The sequence below is a fragment of the Leucoraja erinacea genome, chromosome 9 (genome assembly GCF_028641065.1).
Source record: "Leucoraja erinacea ecotype New England chromosome 9, Leri_hhj_1, whole genome shotgun sequence".
Classification (NCBI taxonomy): Eukaryota; Metazoa; Chordata; class Chondrichthyes; order Rajiformes; family Rajidae; genus Leucoraja; species Leucoraja erinaceus.
This window is the reverse complement of record NC_073385.1, coordinates 27,969,704-27,990,496: the sequence shown is the minus strand read 5'-3', so window position 1 is coordinate 27,990,496 and position 20,793 is coordinate 27,969,704. Positions and strand designations below refer to the sequence as shown.

At 45.1% G+C, this 20,793-nt stretch overlaps 1 protein-coding gene across 9 annotated transcripts in view; it reads left to right on the top strand.

The window, feature by feature from the left end:
- Window positions 1–5,977: 5,977 nt before the first annotated feature.
- Window positions 5,978–20,793, top strand: part of nid2a (nidogen 2a (osteonidogen)) — a 120,962-nt gene continuing 106,146 nt past the window's right edge. For 6 of the 9 annotated variants that reach the window (XM_055640404.1, XM_055640409.1, XM_055640405.1 and 3 more), the window contains exons 1-8: window positions 5,978–6,271; window positions 6,659–6,961; window positions 7,832–8,070; window positions 9,125–9,651; window positions 11,352–11,501; window positions 11,833–12,084; window positions 18,674–18,874; window positions 20,059–20,286. In XM_055640404.1, the coding sequence (XP_055496379.1) occupies window positions 6,074–6,271; window positions 6,659–6,961; window positions 7,832–8,070; window positions 9,125–9,651; window positions 11,352–11,501; window positions 11,833–12,084; window positions 18,674–18,874; window positions 20,059–20,286 (2,098 nt within the window). In that variant the 5' untranslated portion in view covers window positions 5,978–6,073. The remainder of the gene's footprint in view (window positions 6,272–6,658; window positions 6,962–7,831; window positions 8,071–9,124; window positions 9,652–11,351; window positions 11,502–11,832; window positions 12,085–18,673; window positions 18,875–20,058; window positions 20,287–20,793) is intronic. The other 3 variants (XM_055640408.1, XM_055640407.1, XM_055640410.1) reach the window with 1 other exon arrangement.

The window sequence follows — 20,793 nt, the reverse complement described above, 5'->3', positions numbered from 1 at the left end:
AAACATAAAATGCTGAAGGGACCCAACAGGTCAGGCAGGATCTGTGGAGGAAATGGACAGATGACGTTTTGGCTTGGGACCCTTCAGACTGATGGAGTAGTACAGAGAATGCTGAAAAAGAGTGGTGGGGATGGGACAAAACCTGGTAAGTGATAGGTGGATACAAGTGAGGGGATGGAGTACGTGACAAAGGCTAGAGGTGAAAAGGTGACAAAAGGCCGTCAGATAAGGAGAGTGAAATGTAAAGCGGGAGAGAGGGATTAGGGTGAAATGGGATGGGGATAGGGGAAAGACGGGGGATAAAAGGGAAATGGGAACTTGGGGATAGGGAGATGATTGTGCAGAGGAGGAGAAAGAGGGGAAAGTGACTGGGATGTTGAAGATAGTGGGAGAAATACGTGCACACTGGGGTGGAGGGGGGCAGGGGAAAGAGGTGGAATGTTCTCACTGACAGTCTCAACGGACTGTAGTTTCTAGTTGCAAAATTTTTGAATAACTCCCATGTACTCCCCTATAGCATCATTTGTGCAGGGTCAGGCTCCTCACCACCATTCACTTGCATTGTGTCATTTGCTCTGTAAATAAATGTATGTCTACACATTCCTTGCATGAGCTGAAAGTTCAAGCAATTGAACACACACACCCAGGCCACCAGAGTTACCACCCAGAGCTGGGTAATCATTGTGTCCTTGTTTTTGATGGTGTTCCAGGCACAAATACTACCACAGGGTACTTCCTGCCACTTCAATGCCTGATTAATTTATTGGCTGCACCTTTTGTCTTGTTAAGTGTCATTAAGCATCATTGAGTCTGATTCCCACATTGCCCTCCCAGGACACGGGCATTACCAATGTTCTTCACTGACTGCAAAGTGTAACCTCAGTTTTTCTGCTGGTCCATGCGCAGAGCACTCTGAGTCATGCTGTCCTCCCTTTTCATTGCAGAGCTTTGGCCAGTGTCCGCTCCCATACTTGCTTCTTCTCCTTTAGAGTTTCCCACTACCAGGATGGCAACTTTCTTTTGGACTGCCATCTTCACTGGGATTACCATCACTGTGACCACCATCACTGTGACCACCATCACCGTGACCACCAACACCGTGATCACCAACACCGTGACCACCATCACCGTGACCACCATCACCGTGACCACCAACACCGTGACCACCATCACCGTGACCACCATCACCGTGACCACCATCACCGTGATCACCATCACCGTGATCACCAACACCGTGACCACCAACACTGTGATCAATCACCAACACTGTGATCATCAACACTGATGGCTCCTCTGGCCTGATGTGACTGTTTCTTCTATTCAGGTAAGGCCCTCTTTCTTTTGCTTCCCGAAAGGTAAAGTCAATTTGAGTTTATTGTTATGTACAATGAGTTTTGGTGCAATGAAAAACTTGCTTGCAGCTGCATCACCGACACATAGACTTAGACCAACACACAAAGACATCAATTATGCTTGAATTACACATAAATTCTGCAAGACTGTGAAAAGATAAAGGCTGTACAAAAGAATAAGACCTTAGTGCAAAAACATATTTAGAAAACAAGTCAATGGTAGGGGCGGCACTGTGGTGCAGCGGTAGCATTGCAGCCTTACAGAGACAGAGACCTGGGATGGATCCTGACTACAGGTGCTGTCTGTATGTAGTTTGTATGTTCTCCCCATGAGCGCGTAGGTTTTCTCTGGGTGCTCCGGTTTCCTCCCACATTCCAAAGACGTGTAATTTGTAGGTTAATTGGATGCTGTAAATGGCCCCTAGTGTGTCGAACACAATTAGTGCACGGGTGATCGTTGGTCAGAACGGACTCGGTGAGCCAAAGGGCCTGTTTCCACGTTATATCTGTAAACTAAATTAATGTAAGAAATGGGTCAATTCAAGAACCTGATGGTTGTTTCAAGAGCCTGGTGGTGAGGGACTTCACACTTCTGTACCTCCTGCCCAATGGTAGCAGTAAGAGGAGGACGAGGCCCAGATGGTGGGGATCTTTGATGATGGATGTCACCTTCTTGAGACAGTGTCTTGTGTATATGACTTGATAGTGCATATTCTCAATACAATTAGTAATGTAAGTGTGTGATCTTAGTACGATTGCACATAGGGTTAGGAATATAATGAATCACTAACATGCAGAGAATTGTTAAAATACATGCTTTTTAAAAAATTGCACTCCCTCCAGCAAAACTGCGTAACTTCAGATGTTTACATATGTTGTATATAGACTATTATTTAATACATTCATTTTGTTTCATGGGGTTTGGTAACCCGAACGAGCAGAAAGGAAGGAGACTACAGATATTGGTAGACGTTGCCCAGTTCATCACATGTATTAACCTCAAGTCAAGAGTCGTCAAGAGTGTTTTATTGTCATATGTCCCAGATGGGACAATGAAATTCTTACTTGCGGCAGCACAACTGAATATGTGAATATGGTAAATATAGTACATAACGGGGGAAGAGAAAAAAAGAAAAAGTTCAATAAATAACAAATATAGTGCAATTATAATATAGTCTATTGCAGTTCTGAGCTCAGAGCTTATTCGTTGTTGTAGTTTAATAGTCTGATTGCTGTAGGGAAGAAGCTGTTCTTGAACCTGGATGTTACTGTTTTCAGGCTCCTGTACCTTCTTCCTGATGGCGATGGTGAAATGAATGTGTGGCCAGGATGGTGATTGATGATTTTGGCTGCCTTTTTGAAGCAGCGACTACGATAGATCCCTTCGATGGTGGGGAGGTCAAAGCCGGTGATGGACTGTGCAGTGGTCACAACTTTTTGTAGTCTTTTTCACTCCTGGACGTTCAAGTTACTGAACCAGGCCATGAGGCAACCAGTCAGAATGCTCTCTGCCGTGCACCTGTCCTCACCGTCGAAGGGATTTGCAGGAGAGGCTGCCTCAGAAAGCAGCTGATATAATCAAAGACTTATACCACACTGGCCACGCTCTCATCTGGCTACTACCATCGGCAAGAAAATACAGGAGCATGAAAACCGTGACCACCAGGTTCAAGAACAGGTATTTTCCAGACACCATCAGGCTCTTGAACACTGCACAGCTCATGGGTGCCACAGTGGCGCAGCAGTAGATTTGTTGCCTTATAGCTCCAGAGACCTAGTATGTAAGTTAGTATTGATGTAAGGGGTGATCGCTGGTTGGTGCGGACTCAGTGGGCCAAAGGGCCTGTTTCTGGTCTATATTTCTAAAGTAAAATGTAAACACTAACCTCAGCAACTGTGATCCTCCATTGACTTTGTCTTAGTTGCACTACGGACATCGGTTTTGTGTTAGTTTATTTTCATAGTATTATAGTTATTCATTTATTTTATTGATTATTATATTTAACTGTCTTATTGTGTTTATGGGCATTTTCAGCTGCAGCAAGTAAGAATTTCATGGTTGGTGTGTGTGGCAAATAAGCCCCTAACTTGAGTTCAGTATCTAGCAACTTGTGTTTAACATGGAACGTGTAAGAAGTGAGGGAAATTGTCATAGTTTAACTAGATTTCCACTGGGCAGTCTGACTTTAGGAGAAGGTCAAAAGTTATCAGGATCACTAGGGTATGCCTGGAGAGGGAAGTCGCTAGAAGGCATGTACTTCTGAAGTAAATTGAGGGGAAGCGTGTGTGGCTTGTCCTCTAGGACACTGTAGCCACAGCTCTCCATGCTGCACTGTCTCACCTGGAGCAGCAGGGGAGCTACGTGCGGATGCTCTTTGTGGACTACAGCTCTGCTTTTAATACCATCCTTCCCCACAAACTGGTGGACAAACTGGGGGACTTGGGGCTTCCACACTCCACCTGTACGTGGATAAATAGCTTCCTGTCGGGTCGCAGCCAGAGAGTCAGAGTGGGCCATCATACATCCACGGCCCTCAGCCTCAGTACCGGCTCTCCACAGGGCTGCGTACTGAGCCCCCTGCTCTACACCATCTACACACATGACTGCACCCCCGCCCACCACAGCAACACCATTGTCAAATTTGCGGATGACACTACAGTGGTGGGACTCATCTCCGGGGGGGACGAGTACGCCTACCGGGATGAGGTGGAGCAGCTGACAGTGTGGTGCGAAGAAAATAACCTGCTCAACACCTTAAAGACAAAGGAAGTAATAATAGACTTCAGGAAGAACAAAACGGACATGGTACCATTGACTATCAGAGGGGACTGTGTAGAGAGGGTGGCGGATTTCCGCTTCCTGGGAATCCACATTGAGGAGGACCTGACGTGGAGCGTGAACACCACTGCGCTGCTGAAAAAGGTCCAGCAGAGACTGCACTTCCTGAGGGTGCTCAGGAAGAACAACATCACTCAGAGACTGCTGCTGTCCTTCTATCGGTGCTCCATTGAGAGCATACTAACATACTGTGTATGCGTGTGGCTCAGAGGAAAGCGCTCCAGAGGGCCATTGACAACGCCCAGAGGATTGTCGGCTGCCCTCTCCTTACCTTGGAGGACTTACACAGTTCCCGCTGCACCAAAAAAACCCCAGAATATCATAAAGGACATTTCCCACCCCGGACACTCCCTGTTTGAACTGTTGCCGTCAGGCAGACGGTACAGATCTACAAGGACAAGGACAAACAGACTCAAAAACAGTTTTTACCCCACTGCTATAAAGGCACTAAATGTAGCCGCCAAGGAACGCAGGGGCGATACAGACTAAGGGACTGTGGTAACTGTGAAATCGACAGAAGGATGGAGGGTTGGGTGTGCATGCGTGCTGTGTTCGTGATATTTATTTAGTTGTTTATCTTTATTATTTTACCGTGTATGTATCGTTAGCTTTTAGAAATGTTTGAATGCTGCACTGACTGGCTGACATTTTAAATTTCGTTGTACATGGTCCATGTTACAATGACAATAAAGAAACTATTCTATTCTATTCTAGATTAAGCAATCACCTAGTTACTCTCTGATCCAGACCAAACACTCACTCCCAGCCAATGGTGGGGGAGGGGAGGGAGGGAGAAAAAAACAGCAATGTCCGACTTGGGAATTTTGAATATCAGATTCTTTAACTGGCAGTACAGTGGCGCAGCTCCAGAGACCCGAGTTCGATCCTGACAACGGCTGCTGCATGTATGGGGTTTGTACATTCTCCCTTTGAGCGCGTGGGTTTCCTCCAGGTGCTCTGGTTTCCTCCCACACTGCATAGATGTACAGGTTTGTAGGTTAATGGGCTTCTGTAAGTTGTCCCGAGTGTGTAGGATAGTGTTAGTATACGGGTTGATCGCTGGTCGGCGGGCCGAGTGGCCTGTTTCCACGCTGTATCTCTAAAGTCTAAAGACCCCGCCCTTCACCCACAAACCGTGGACAGTAAAAAGGACCCGATTTCAGGTTTAAATTAAATGGGTTAATTAGAAATGGCAAGCACTGTTGTTCTCTGTTTGAGGTATATTACACTGGAGTCCCCCCCAGCAAATGCTATCAATTGACCGACTGCTGACCCTGGGATTGTTAAAACAGTTGTCATCACAGCACCAATCTGAATACATACACGCGATGACTAGAAGCGTTTGGAAGCTGATTTGCACGAAAATCTTGCAATCTCCTGGACTAATCTCCCCGAGAACACCACTTTCCTCAGTACTATATCCACGCGAAACTAGCATGAAATTCCACTCGTTTCAATCAGTCTCCCCATCATCCGCACTGGAACTAAATATCACCCTCATATTACACCCCGCTCCCTCCACAATGATTTCATGCCCATATTTGCAACGATATGCGTCGCGTTCCCCTCTCTCCAGTTCCTGGCTGTTTGGAAGGAAATAATACGATGAGAAAGTTGAGCAGCGACATGGTTTATAATGGGAAGCAGATGTGAACACATGGGAGTGTGCAAGCCGGCACGTCCATCACTGCAGGCAGCAGCCAATGCGAGGGTAGGGAGTGTCCTTGTCTGGGGGGTTATTGGCTGCAAGGGTCTGCGGCAGCTCCGGGGTTAAAATTCCTCTGCAAACCCAGCTATAAAGCCAGAAGCTCGGCTCCTGAACGTTACTTCTATCTGCCCTCCCTCGCGCCCCCCCCGGGAACAGTTGTAATTGGTCCCCACTATGCAGAGGAATGGGTTGCTTCTCTGCCTCCTGTTGCACTGGACCTGCCTGGTCTCCGCACTCCAGAGGACGGACCTTTTCCCCTTTGGACCGCACACTGGAGACGTTGCCCTGCAGGAAGGCGACGATGTAACCTCTGAGGCTATCCAGCTCCGAAGACCACTAGCTTTTTACGATACACAGTTCAACAGTCTCTACGTAAGTTGCGAGCGTGTCCCGCTTTAGTATTTGCGCCCAGGGAGATATCGAGGACCTCGCCCCAAATGGTCGTGGTGTCTGTTTGCAGAGGCGGGGTTGCCCTCGAGCATATTATCTTGCTTGAAGTTTGCAAGGCAGTTAAACACAGAACGGTTCCAACAACGGATGGTTCTTTGCAATGGGGGGAAATGTTGAAATGAAATTGGATCTTGTAATGAATGTGTGTTTTGTCTGCCCATTGGAAAAAAATCTGTCAATGTTCAGGGCTGCAATGCAAATGGAAATAGTTTGTAGTTCGCCCAGCCCTAGCGGTTTGGGAAGCGGATGCTGTGCAGAGGGTTTACACTGTGTTTGACAAGCGTTTTGAAATTGCTTCCTCCCCCACAGGTAGGAACGAACGGCATCATCTCCCTCCAGGAATTGCCCAGAGAGAGCCAGTACGTGGACGATGGTTTCCCTATCGATTTCCCGGTGATAGCCCCCTACCTGTCGGACATCGACACCAGCCAGGGCCGGGGCCGCATCTACTACCGGGAAGACCATTCCCCCGACACCTTGGAGCGCGTCGGCTGGGAGCTCCGCAAAGCCTTTCCCGGGAGAGGAATCAACCCGGGGAATTCCTTCATCGCCACTTGGGAGAACGTGGCACCATACGAGGAAATGACGCGCTCCAACCCTTCTTCTAACAGGGTAGGCAGTTCCAAGCGGTTGGCATTTCTCGCTGGGATGTACCATTGGCAGCTGCTCTGTTGTGTTTCCACAACATTGTTGATCTAACGCCTGGCTACTACTGCAAGCCACCCTCAATACTGGCGCTCTGTTGCCATTTTGGGAATTTGAAGCACTTTGGTAAATAAGAATTTGTAAGGCAAGATTTTCTGGTTTGCAATGTCCATTTCATCTCAAAAATGGGGAAGGGTAGGATTAAAAGAGAGATTCCGTGTATGGAGGCTTCACCCCCCCCCCCAACCCCTCCGCTTCCAACCACATCTTCCCTTCCACCCATATCTTCCCACCACCCCTTCCACCCATATCTTCCCACCACCCATATCTCCCCCCCCTCCATTGTTCACCTCTCCTTATCTCCAGGCTTTATCACTTCTCCATCCAACTGTCAACCACCTCTCCCCCTCCCTGTGTCACTAGTCTACCTTTGATTTAAACCAGCATCTGCAGTTCTCTCCGACACATTTTTGTCCCACCTCGCCTCTCTTTTCCAGTTTTCTTTCCCCCACTCCATCAGAAGGGTCCCCACCCAATATGTCACCTGCCCATTCCCTCCACAGATGCTTCCTGACCTGCTGAGTTCTTCCAGCAGTGTGTGCTTTGGTCAAGATTCCCTATCTCACAATATTTGAGGCAAAATTAAGTGCACAAAAAAAAGAGCCAAATGTTCGAACATGCCACATAATATTCAAACACTGATTTTAAATAAATACTAAATGCTTCATACTAAAAATCATTTTGGTCATGGAAATGATGCTCCAAGTTATAAATACTTAATTTTAGTTTTATTTAACTATGTTGTAAATAAATAGAACTATGTTTCTCTTTTTCCAGTTCAACACCTTTCAGGCAGTGTTGGTTTTCGATGAGTCAGATGCCTATGCGATTTTTCTGTATCCAGAGGATGGGTTGAATTTCTTTGGGACCCGGCCAAAGGACTCGTACAATGTTCAGTTTGAGTTACCTGCTCGAGTAGGATTCAGCAGAGGAGAAACCGAGTTCACGCGGTGGAGAGGAGAAGGTTCCTACTATAGTGTCACCACCAATGAGCAATCTGTGAAGAATCTCTATCAGTGAGTAGACTTTATTTATCTGACGTTTTGGGGTGGACAGTTTCAATCCCTTTGCCCCTTTTTATACTGTGTTCCTTTTTATGACCAAGGTTTTAGTCTCCTGCTGAGATTTGTTGGAAATTTTTACTTGAGGTTGTTCCTCCCTGGGAATCTGAGGAAGATTTGTTTCCACTCCAGTTCTGAGATGGTTGTGCCCATTGGGTAGGAGGGTGTACAATGGGCCAGAATGTGACCTCCTTCCATTGTTTCCACTGCTACCCAGTTACACCCAGCAGATGGACTTCAGATGTTTGGTGAGACTGCACTTGGAGTACTGTGTGCAAATCTGGTCACCCAGCCATAGAAAGGCTATTATTAACTGGGAAAGAGTGTAGAAGAGACTGACCAGGATGTTACCTGGGCTAGCGTGGGTTAGAATTGTAGGGAGAGGTTGAATAGACGTGAACATTTTTTTTTTTCGTTTGGAGTGTAGGAGGCTGAAAAGTGACCTTATTGAAGTGTACAAGATAATGAGGGGCATGGAAAAAGAGAACACTGTCTTTCTTCCAGGGTATAAGATTCTAAAACTAGAGGACGTTGGCTTAAAGTGGGAGTGAAGAGATTTAAGAGCGACCTCGGGCAACTCTTTCACTCAGAAGGTAGTTTATATCTGGAATGAGCTGCCAAAAGAAGCTATAGAAGTGGATACAATTACGACTTTTAAAAGACATTTGGGCAGGAAGGATTTGGAGCGATCTGGCAAATGCAGGCAAATGGGAATGGGGCCCCAGTATGCCAATTTGGCAGGCATGAACAAGGTGGGTGAAAGGGCCTGTTTATGCTGTACAGCTACTACTTGCAATACAATCCTTGAAGCTCTATCTCCATGTTGAGAAGTCGTGAATCGGGGAATCCCGTAAGTCAGTCAGTTAGGTTGTTGCTTTTATGTTTCATTGCTTGTAGAATGTTCTCAAATTGCTTTCTCTGCTTTAAAACTAATAATTAAACTGACAAATGTCATGTCGCAACTGAATATTATACTGAGATTGAGCTTGTTATTCTCTGACTATGATAGGATGGGCAATTCGGGTTCTCCAGGAATATGGATTTTTCATATTGGTGGAGCTTCCTCCTTCAACAATATAATGCAAGCAGATGTCAGAGGGCAACCTTCAGCAGAAGACACTGTGGTCACACTGGATAGTGCCTTAAGTGGTCCAGCTACCCCCGATGCACGGGAACCTGATTACACTGCAAATGAAGATTACAAATACTATTATGAAGGTGAAGATTTTGGATATGCATCCTCCATTTCCACTCCACCTCCTGGGAGAGATGGTGGCATCCCAGATGACCCACCATATCCGGATGCGGGCATTATTCCATCCTATCCTGCAGGCTATCCGGAGACGGGCATCATGTCATCCTATCCTGAATCTGGTGTTTTGTCATCGTACCCAGAAAGAGATCCTGAAGTTGGGACTGGGGTGAGGTACCCTGACGGATACTCGGAGGTTGAGTCCTTGCCTGGAAATCCACAGCCAGTGACACAAGACAGACACGTTGTCAGTGTGGTAGAAGACGGGAACCTCGGTACTGGCGGTAAGTGGATCTCGAATGCATAACATCTTGTGATTTAGAAGGCCATTCAGTCTATCAAATCTCTGCTGGGTTCCAGACCAGGGCAGTACAGTGGATAGAGCCGCTGCCTCGCAGCACTAGAAACTTGGGTCCAATCCTGACCTCGGGTGCTGTCTTTGTGGAGTTTGCATGTTCTTTGACCAAGTTGATTTCCTTTGGTACTCTGGTTCCTCCCACATCCCAAAGATGAATGGGCTTGAAGGTTAAATTAGCCTCTATAAATTGCCCCAAGTGTGTAGGGAGTGGATGAAAAAGTGGGATACCGTTGAAGTAGCATGAACAGGTGATCAACAGTTGGTGTGGACTAAGTGGGACGTAAAACCTGTTTTTATGCTGAGTCTCCAGGCTAAATATATAAAAACAATCCCATCCCCTCATCCATTTCCCACTGGCCTATTTATTTGCACAGGCCATTATCACCTCTTTGTTTCTGGGGGCAATTGACTTTAACTAACCCAACAGCAAAAATGAGTTTAGGTTGCAGGGCATGCCAATGCAGTTATGGGGCACGTGCAAACTCCCAAGTATACAGCACTGGAGGTTTCAGTCAAGCTTGGATCACTGCAACTGAGATGGCTGTACTACCTGCAGCAATATGCTGTTACCCCAGTAAAAGTCTGAGTGACATTTAATTAAAATTATGTAGAGAATCAAATGTTAATTGAGATCATTGTTTACTTTTGACAGTCTCTTACCCAAATTGTAGAATTTGTGGAAAAAATGAAAATGGTTTGTAGGAACACTGGGTTGGATTTGAAAGCTTTATCTTCAGATTTTCAGAGTCGTTGTGATGCTGGGTTTGCAAAGCCAGTAGAAATGACTAGTTCTGATAGTCTAGTTGCGTTTATTATCATATGCACAAATACAGTGAGATACAAGTACAATAGAAATCTTGCTGGCAGGCCCAAAGACTCAAATACATGAACATAAATTATACATTCTGCAAGACTGTAAAATAAAAAGTGTGTGTATAAACATGAAAGGGAAACTAATCCAGAGTAATACAAGACGCTCTTAAAGATAGTGGAGTCAGCGGATATGGTGAGAAGGCAGGAACGGGGTACTGCTTGGGGATGATCAGCCATGATCGCATTGAATGGCGGTGCTGGCTCGAAGGGCCGAATGGCCTACTCCTGCACCTATTGTCTATTGTGGTCATTTGTGTTCCATTGTTGAGGTAATATTAGGGTTGTGTCGATTGGTTTAAGAACCTGATGGTTCAAGGAGTGTCACTGTTCCTAAGCCTGGTGGTTTGGAATCTTTAGACTTCTTTGCCTCCAATATGTGTTGCCTGTGATTCATAATGGCTTAGTTGAGATATGCATCAGGAAATAGGCCCTTTGGCCCGCTGAGTACGCACTGGCTATCAATCATATATTCCACTTTCCCATCCACTCCCAACACACTAAGTGTAATTTAGAAGCCAATTAACACGCAGACATGCACGACTTTGGGATATGGGAGGAAACCCATGTCTTCAGAGGGAGAGCAGGCAAACTTCACAGAACACCCGAGGTTAGGATTGAACTTGGGTCCCTGGCACTGTGAGGCAGCAGCTCTACCAGCTGGGCCACTTGGTTGATTTATAAGAAAAAGAAGAAGAAAAAAGTGACACTTTCTTTGCTGTAATTTGCATTCTGATACTATTCCTTGTCTTTCAGTGTTCACATACAATACGGACACACGGGAAACATGCGCCAGAAGCCGTCAGCAATGTTCCCAGCATGCTTACTGTGCTGATTACTCCAGTGGACTCTGCTGCCATTGCCATCCTGGTTATTACGGCAATGGAAGGCAATGTCTACAAGAAGGTGGGCTAAAAATATTAGTCAAAGTGTGTAAGAAGGAACTGCAGATGCTGGTTTAAATTGAGGATAGACACAAAATGCTGGAGTAACTCAGCGGGACAGGCAGTATGTCTGAAGAATGGTCTATCTTCAGTCTGAAGAAGGGCCTCGACCCGAAACGTCACCCATTTCTTCTCACCAGAGATGCTGCCTGTTCTACACCAGAGTTTTGTGTCTATATTAGACTCTAAAGTCAATATTTAAAAAAAAAACAATATTACATCTGCTTTTAAAAGTTATTTTTTAACAATTGGACGCACATTTATATAATAGTTTCATTTTTTACCTTTTGCAGGTGTTACTCAGCGTGTAAACGGAAAAGTAAATGGAAAACTAATGGTGGGATCCAGTCGTGTGCCTGTGGAGTTTAAGAATGCTGACCTGCATGCATATGTAGTTGTAAATGATGGGAGAGCATTTACAGCAATTAGCCAAATTCCTGAGTCAGTGGGTTGGGCGATGCAATCGCTGTCTGTAATTGGAGATCTCTTCGGATGGCTGTTTGCTGTGCAGCAGCCTGGCTTCGCAAACGGCTTCAGCATCGCAGGTGAGTAGAGTCCACAAGTGGAATTCGTCATACCTGGGGAAATTAGAAAATTATTGAGAGAAATCATTACCTCCTGATACCTAGTTAGTTTAGCGATACAGCGTGGTAAACGGGACCTTTGGCCTACTGAATCCACACTGTTCATCGATTACACTAGTTCTATGTTATCCCACTTTCTCATCCACTCCCCTGCACACCAGGAGCAATTTAGAGGCCAATAAACCTACAAACCCATATCTTGATCTTGAATCTTGATCTTGGTCTTGTCTGGTATGTGGGTGGAAACCAATGCGGGCACATGCACAGGTCGTATGCACACAGTTTGCGCCCAAGGGCGGGATGGAACTTGGGCCACTGGTGCTGTGAGGCAGCCTCTCTACCAGCCACACCACTGTGTGGCCTCTAATGTTCTTAAACTCCACTGCTAACTGAGCAAAATGCCCCATGAAGTTTAAGTATGGTACTGACGATCATGAGTCTAATTAATAATATTTTGGACATTTAAATCGGTTCCTAGAGATTTAGCCACAAGGAATTGCAGATGCTGGAATCTTGAGCAGTACACAAAGTGCTGGAATAACACGATGGGACTGGCAGCATCTGTGGAGGGAAATGGACAGATGTTTTGAGTCTGGGAAAGGGCCCCAACCCAAAACATTGCCTATCCATTTCCTTGGTGGATGTTTCCCAACCTGCTGAGTTGCCCCATACTTTATTTTATTTGAGATTTAGATGCATCTTCAAGTGCACTATTTTTTTTTTTAAAAAGGTTGGGACCAGTGGGCCTCGTGTCAGAGGTAGGGAAGCTATTGACAAGTATTCTTCAGGATAGAATTTGTTAATTTGGAAGGGAATGGGTGAATTATGGACAGTCAGCATGGCTTTGCATGCAGGAGATCATGTCTTACAAATTAGATTTCTTTGAGGAGGTGACAAAGGTGATTGAGGGTAGGAAGATGGATGTTCATAATCTGGTTGGAGGTCTATGACCAGTGGAGTTCCATGGGTATCAGTGCTGGGACCTCTTTGTGATATATATTTACAACTTTGATGTAAAAGAGGCAATAGACAATAGGTGCAAGAGTAGGCCATTTGGCCCTTCGAGCCAGCACCGCCATTCAATGTGATCGTGGCTGATCATCCCCAATCAGTACCCCATTCCTGCCTTCTCCCAATATCCCCTGACTCTGCTATTTTTAAGAGCCCTATCTAGCGCTCTCTTGAAAGCATCCAGAGAACCTGCCTCCACCTGAGGCAGAGAATTCCACAGACTCGCCACTCTCTGTGAGAAAGTGTTTCCTCGTCTCCGTTTTAAATGGCTTACTCGTTATTCTTAAACTGTAGCCCCTGGTTCTGGACTCTCCCAACATTGGGAACATGTTTCCTGCCTCTAGTCCAAGCCCTTAACAATCTTATATGTTTCAACGAGTTTCCCTCTCATCTTTCTAAACTCCAGAATGTACAAGCCCAGCTGCTCCATTCTCTCAGCATATGACAGTCCCACCATCCCGGGAATTAACCTTGTAAACCTCTGCTGCACTCCCTCAATAGCAAGAATGTCCTTCCTCAAATTAGGGGACCAAAACTGCACAAAATACTCCAGGTGTGGTCTCACTAGAGCTCCGTACAACTGCAGAAGGATCTCTTTGCTCCTATATTCGATTCCTCTTGTTATAAAAGCCAACATGCCATTCGATTTCTTCACTGCCTGCTGTACCTGCATGCTTACTTTCATAGACTGATGTACAAGAACCCCCAGATCCCGTTGTACTTCCCCTTTTCCCAACTTGACGCCATTTAGATAGTAATCTGCCTTCCTGGTTTTTGCTACCAAAGTGGATAACCTCACATTTATCCGCATTAAACTTCATCTGCTATGCATCTGCCTAATCCCCCAACCTGTCCAAGTCATCCTGCATTCTCATAGCATCCTCCTCACAGTTCACATTGCCAGGATGGGTTGGCTAGTAAGTGTGCAGACATACCAAGATTGCTGGAGTTGCAGAAGTGAGGAGGGCCATCAAGGTATACAGATAGGTACAAATCAGCTATAGAAATAGATGGAGAAATGGCAGATGAAGTTTAATTTAAACAAGTGTGATGTTTTGCACTTTAGGAAGGCTAACGTCTCGGATATGTATGCAGTTAATGGCATGACCTTCAACAGCCGTGATGGAGTCCAAGTCTGTAACTCCCCGAAAGTAGCATCATCAGTAGATAGTGGTAAAGAAAGCATATGGGATGCTTGCCTTAATTGGTTGGGGCATTGATTGGAAGAGTCAAGAAGTCGTATTGTAGGACTTTGAGGCTACATTTGGAGTATAGTATGCAATACTGGAAGGATGATGAGGCTTTGGAGAGGGTGCAGAAGTTTACAAGAATCTTGCCTAGAAGGTATTATTTGTTAGAGGTTGGGCAATCTTGGCCGATTTTCTCAGGTGTCAGAAGTTGAGCAGAGACAAGATGGTATGCAAAATTATGAAGGGTAAAAAAATGAGGTAGACAATCGGAACCTTTTTTTGTAGGGTGGCAATGCGGCAAGAGCTAGAGAGCATGGCTTTCAGGTGAGTGAGGAAAAGCTTAGAGATGTGCAGGGCACGTTTTTTAAAGGGTGGTGGGTGCTACCTGGGGGGATAGTAGAGCCAGGTACAACAGTAACATTTGTAGTGTTTGATAGTCATATGGATATACAGGAAATAGAGTGATGTGGATCATGTGCTGTTCAAAGAGATTAACTTGGTGTCGTTCAGCATGGACATTGTGGGCTCAACATTCATCTCTGCAACGTCCATTGTCCAACTCTCATCAATCACAATCGTCACTTCTCAAGGGTCTGTTACTATGCTGTACTTGTCTCCGTTCTAAAGATGGTTGTCATGCCCTCTCCTTATAGCTAATACTTTAGGTCCAGGTTCTGGTAAACCTCTTCTGCCCCTCTCAAGTCTCCATATTCTTCCCACAATGGGGAAACCAGAACTGTGCACAATCCTTTCAATGAGACCATGTCAAATCTTGTTCATAATTTAACTCTCCACATTCTCGTGGCTTTGTAAATAAGGGCACCACGTGATACAATTGTAGTGTAGCTTGACGTTTGTGTTAAAGTTTCCTTTGTGAAGGCAAAGATTTGGAGGGTTAAGCTGTCTTTCTTGGGCAGCTATTGACTACCTGTTGGTGCTTTGTCTAAATTTTAAGCAATTATTTTGCTTCCAATTATTTGTTTGTAGACAGATGACTAATAATGCCCTTATCAATTTTTGCTTTTCTGACTACATGTTTGTTACTACAAAATGAGACCAAGAGTAGAAACGAGAGGAGACCAGGCTTTGAGGGGGGAGTCTGTGTCTGTGTCTGTGTGTGTGTGTGTGTGTGTGTGTGTGTGTGAGGAGAGTGGGATTCATAAGTTATAGGGTAGGATTTGACCATTCGGCCCATGTCGGGATATGCCACAGATACTGCAGGTTATGGGATCTTGAACAAAAATTCCAAAGTGCTGGAGGAACTTCGTGGGTCAGGCTGCATCTGTGGTGGGAATGGATAGATGATATTCTGAGTCATAATCCTTCAGACTAATCGTCAGTCGTGGGTCTTGGTGATTTTGGAGGGCATAACTTAACATCAACTTCAGAAACTGCTACAAACGCAGCTGTGTTATTATCAAAATGCAATTACACAGTGATTGTGCATCCTTTGCCAAGATGTGAGTGGTGTTGGGGCATGGTGTGCAATATCATGGGCCGCGTGGAGCACCTTGGTGTTGTACACCTGCAGGATGTACCTCGTGAGGCGTAGACTGACAGCGGAGTTGATTGTTGGACAAAGCCCATTGTCTACGGTTCCTTGCTCCTGCCTGTTAGTCTGTTACATCTGCTGAAATGCTCTGGGGCTCGTGAGCTTTCTTCAGCCATGTGGAATGAAGAGTTATTGGAAACAAATAAGGTTCTCAATTACCACTGGCAGATGGAAAGGTCACAACTGGATCTGCTGTGAACTTATTAATTGGGGAATTGGTATCTGATACCAAGTGAAGGACGTTCAGCCCACTTCTTTCATGCCGACTGATGCCTTTTTACACATCCCATTCACTCTGTGGGTTGTAGGTGTGTGGAACAGGCTACCAGAGGAGGAAATTAAGGAGAAGTACAATAACATTTAAGACGAGGGCAGGTACTTTGATTGGAAAGGTTCCATCTCCGCAACATCGCCAAACTCAGACCCTCTCTCACACCTCCCGCTGCTGAAAGACTCATCCATGCCTTCATCTCCTCCCGACTGGACTACTGCAACTCACTTCTCCTTGGCATCAGCTCCACCTACATCAACCGACTCCAACTGGTCCAGAACGCAGCCGCCCGACTCATCACCCACACCAAATCCTGGCATCACATCACTCCATTCCTCAAACAACTTCACTGGCTTCCCATCTCCCACCGGATCAACTACAAAATCCTGATCCTCACCTACAAAGCCCTCCACCATCTGGCCCCCCCCATATCTCACTGGCCTCCTCTCCCCCTACCAACCCTCACGATCCCTCAGATCCACATCAGCCGGTCTCCTCTACATCCACAAGTCCAACCTCCGCAGTTTTGGGGACAGAGCCTTCTCCAGGGCAGCTCCCAGGCTCTGGAACTCCCTCCCCCAACTGATCCGCAATTCCGTGTCCCTCACCATCTTCCAGTCCCGCCTCAAGACCCATCTCTTCACCTCTGCCTATCCTTAGCCCCACGTCCCCCTCCCTTTTCATCTGTGCATGAATTGCCTCGTATTGTGTTTTGTATTGAATTCTGTCTTTACTTTGTGTATTAGTCATGTCTCTACTATTTATTTCATTCCCCTTACATCCTTGAGACTCTTGATAGGCGCCCATAAATAAAATTTATTATTATTATTAGATGGGCCAAATGCAGGCAAATGGGACTAGAATAAATGAGGGATCTTGATTGACATTGCCAAGTTGTGTAGAAGGACTGTTGCCCTGTTGTATGACTCTATTTGCCTCCATTGGGATTTTCCTAACTATGTACTTGTCCCTATGTTTCTTTAACATTATATTTGTATCTACCTCTACCAACTAATTAAAAATAATCACCAACCTCTGTGTGGATAAACCCGTCAGATCTCTAATTCCTCTCCTCATTGTTGAGTTGTGCCCGCGAGTTCTAAACTTGCCTGCTTTGAGGAAAAGACTGACAGTTTATTATATCTGTGCACCTTGTAATTTTACAAACAAAGGACACTCTGGGAAGCTAGAGAAGAAATTGCAAGACCACTCGCTGAGATATATGAATCATCGTTAAACACAAGTGAGATGCCGGTAGATTGGAGGATGGTTAATGTTGGGCCTCTATTTACGAAGGGCTGCAAGGAAAAGCCTGGGAACTATAGACAAATGAGCCTATAATTTACAGTTTGCAGATGACACTAAAATAAGTGGAGCAGTGAAAATGGTTATCATGAATTGGTGGGATCTTAAACAGTTGGGCAAGCGGGACAAGAGATGGTTAATGGAGTTAAATTTGGAAAAATATAAGATGTTGCATTTTGGGAAATCAAACCAGTGCCGGACATTCACGGTGAACGAGCGGGCTCTGGAGTGTTGTAGAGCAGAGAGATTGAGTTCACATACATAGTTGCTTGAAAGTGACATGGTTGGGAGATGAAGAAGGCATTTGGTATGCAGGCCTTCAGCAGCCAGGGAATTGAGTGTAGAAGTTGGGATGTTATTGTTCAGTAAGACCGCATTTGGAGTGCTGCAGTTGGTTTTGGTCACACTGCTCTAGAAAAGATGCCATTGTGCTGGAACAGATGCTGAGTGGATTTGTGAATATGTTACCAGGACTTGAGGGGCTGAGTAATAGGAAGAGGTCAGGCAGGCTAGGATTTTATTCCTTTAAGTGCAGAAGGCTGAGGGGTGATCTTATAGATGTGTTAAAAAAAAAAAAAAAAAAAAAAAAAAAAAAAAATCATGAGGGGAATAGACAAGGTGAATTCCACCCCTCCCTCCACGGGTAAGGGAATCAAGAAATGAAGGACATAGGTGTAGGGTGAGAGTGGAAAGATTTAATAGGAACTCGAGGGACATTTATCTCGTAAGGTGGTAGCTATATGAAATGAGCTGCCAGGTGAAGTCGTTGAGATGGTATTCAAATAACATTTAAGACATTTGGACAGGTACATGGATAGGAAAGGTTTAAAGGGATATGGGCCAAACCGGGGCAAATGGGGCTATCTTGGATGGTGTTTGTTGGCATGGATGAGTTGGGCTGAAGGGTGTGTATTCGTGCTGTATGACTCTGACTAATAACTGAGTCTCTGACTAATAACCCTGTCTGGTCACCACTTGGGTTCCTACATTCCAATGAGTCAAAGACCAGTTCACACAATCTCTCCTTATTACTACAGCCCTCCAGTCCTGGCAATGTTGATGGTCTTCTTTAATGTCTGCTTTTGCATGTAAATAATTGCCATCTGGTTTGAATGTGATTTCCCAATTTTTAGAATTGAGCAAAAAAGTCTCTAACAAATGTCATATCACAGTATTGGTCAATTTCATTGTGTAATTTGTTTTTTGTGCAATCTCCTCCAGGTGCCAAATTTATTCGTAGTATCGACATCACGTTTTATCCAGGCAATGAGCAGTTAAATATAATGCAAATAGCTCGGGGTTTGGATGCACACAATTATCTCAGTGTAACTACGGAGATTGAGGGAGAGTTGCCTGATATTTCTGCGGGAGCTACAATCCAGATCCAACCATACGAAGAACTTCTCTACCGCTCCACTTCTGGTATGTCAATTGCGTTAAGTCTCAAGTTCACAGTCATGTGTTTTCATCTCTTTGAATTTCCAATTATTTTAGTGACAATTTCAATGTGCGGGTCCTCTGGCACCACAGTGGCTCAGCTGATTGAGCCGATGCCTCACAACGCAAGAAACCCGGGTTTGAGCTCTGGTGCTGTGTAAACCTCTTGCTTTCTCCCTGTGACTGCATGGGTTTCCTCTTGGGTGCTCAGGTTTTCGTCCACATCCCAAAGACGTGTGGATAATTGGCCTCTGTAAATTGCTCCCAGTATGGAGAGTGGATGCGAAAGTGGGATAACAGAACTAGTATGAAAGAGTTATGGACGGTTGGTGTGGGCTGACTGGTCTGTTTCCATGCTTTATCTTTCAATCAATTTTCAATTCATGTCCTCCAATTTCTTCATAGTTTAGTTTCGAGGTACAGTATAGAAACCGGCCCTTTGGCCAACTGAGTGTGCGCCGACAACAATCGCCTTGTGCATTAGTAAAATCCTGCACTCTAGGGATAATTTACAGAAACCAACCAACCTGTATGTCTTTGGAAAGTGGGAGGAAACCAGAGAACTCTGAGAAATCCCGTACTGTCACAGGGACAACTTACAAACAGTTTAAGAATAAGGGGCAAGTCATTTAGAACGGAGACGAGGAAACATTTTTTCTCACAGAGAGTTGTGAGTGTGGAATTCTCGGAGGGCGGTGGAGGCAGGTTCTCTGGATGCTTTCAAGAGAGAGCTAGATAGGGGTCTTAAAGATAGCAGAGTCGGGGGATATGGAGAGAAGGCAGGAACGTGGTACTGATTGGGGATGATCAGCCATGATCATATTGAATGCGGTGTTGGCTCGAAGGGCCGAATGGCCTGCACCTATTGTCTATAACTCCGTACACAGTACCTGTAGTCAGGATCTCTAGCGCTGTAAGGCAGCAACTCTACCGTAGTGCCACTGTACTAACTTGTTGGTTGAAATGTTCTTGTGTGCAATTGTTTTATATAGCTTTGATGTTAATTTAGAAGATTTTAAAAAAAAAATGGATAACCATTTTGTACAATTGTCCTTTGTCTGAACACTGGCATACTGCATTGCACTGTAGTCCTTGGGTCTCTTTGTCTTATTTATTTGTAGTCATAAATATTGAGCTTGCACCTTTTTTTTTTCAACTTCCCTGTGCAGCGGTCACCTCCACAGCCCACCGGGATTATTCTGTTGAAGCTGGAAATGGTGAGAAACAAACACATCGTTATCAATTGAGACAGAACATCACCTACTATGATTGTGAGCATGCGCCAAAGACCATTCCAGATGCCCAACAACTTAATGCAGACCATATTTTTGTTCTCTATGATCGGGATGAGCAAGTGATCAGATATGCAACAATCAACCGGATTGGACCTGCCAGAGGTGAGTGACTATCTAAGTTAGAATCTGTGTCTGCATTCTTTCATTATCTCCTTGGGGAAGGAATAAGATGTTGCAATGTCTGCAGAGTTGGGATGCTTGCTTTATTTAAGTCCGGCCTTTATCATTCACTTCGAACAAATGAATTTGAATAATATTTGCTTGCACCTGTTGGGGTAAAAGCATTGTTCATTTGGTCATTTTAAGGTACTTTATTCCTTCACAGTTGTAACACAAACTGAATGACTATTTGCAAACTATCTGACCCATAGCTGCAGATTGTTTCTGCACGCATAGGAAGTATTTGCTCATGTGTAAACCAATAAACGGACATTCTCGGAGGCAGTGGGCAAGGAGAGAATTTGAATAATGGCCCAACACCAAGGTCACTGGAAGGGGTGAGAAAGTGACTCGAGACGTCAAATCTTAACAAAGCTCCTTTCACTCTGAACCAGTGAGTAAGTTGGTTCTTGACCCAAAGGCAGCCATGCAAATTCAATGCTTGAGATA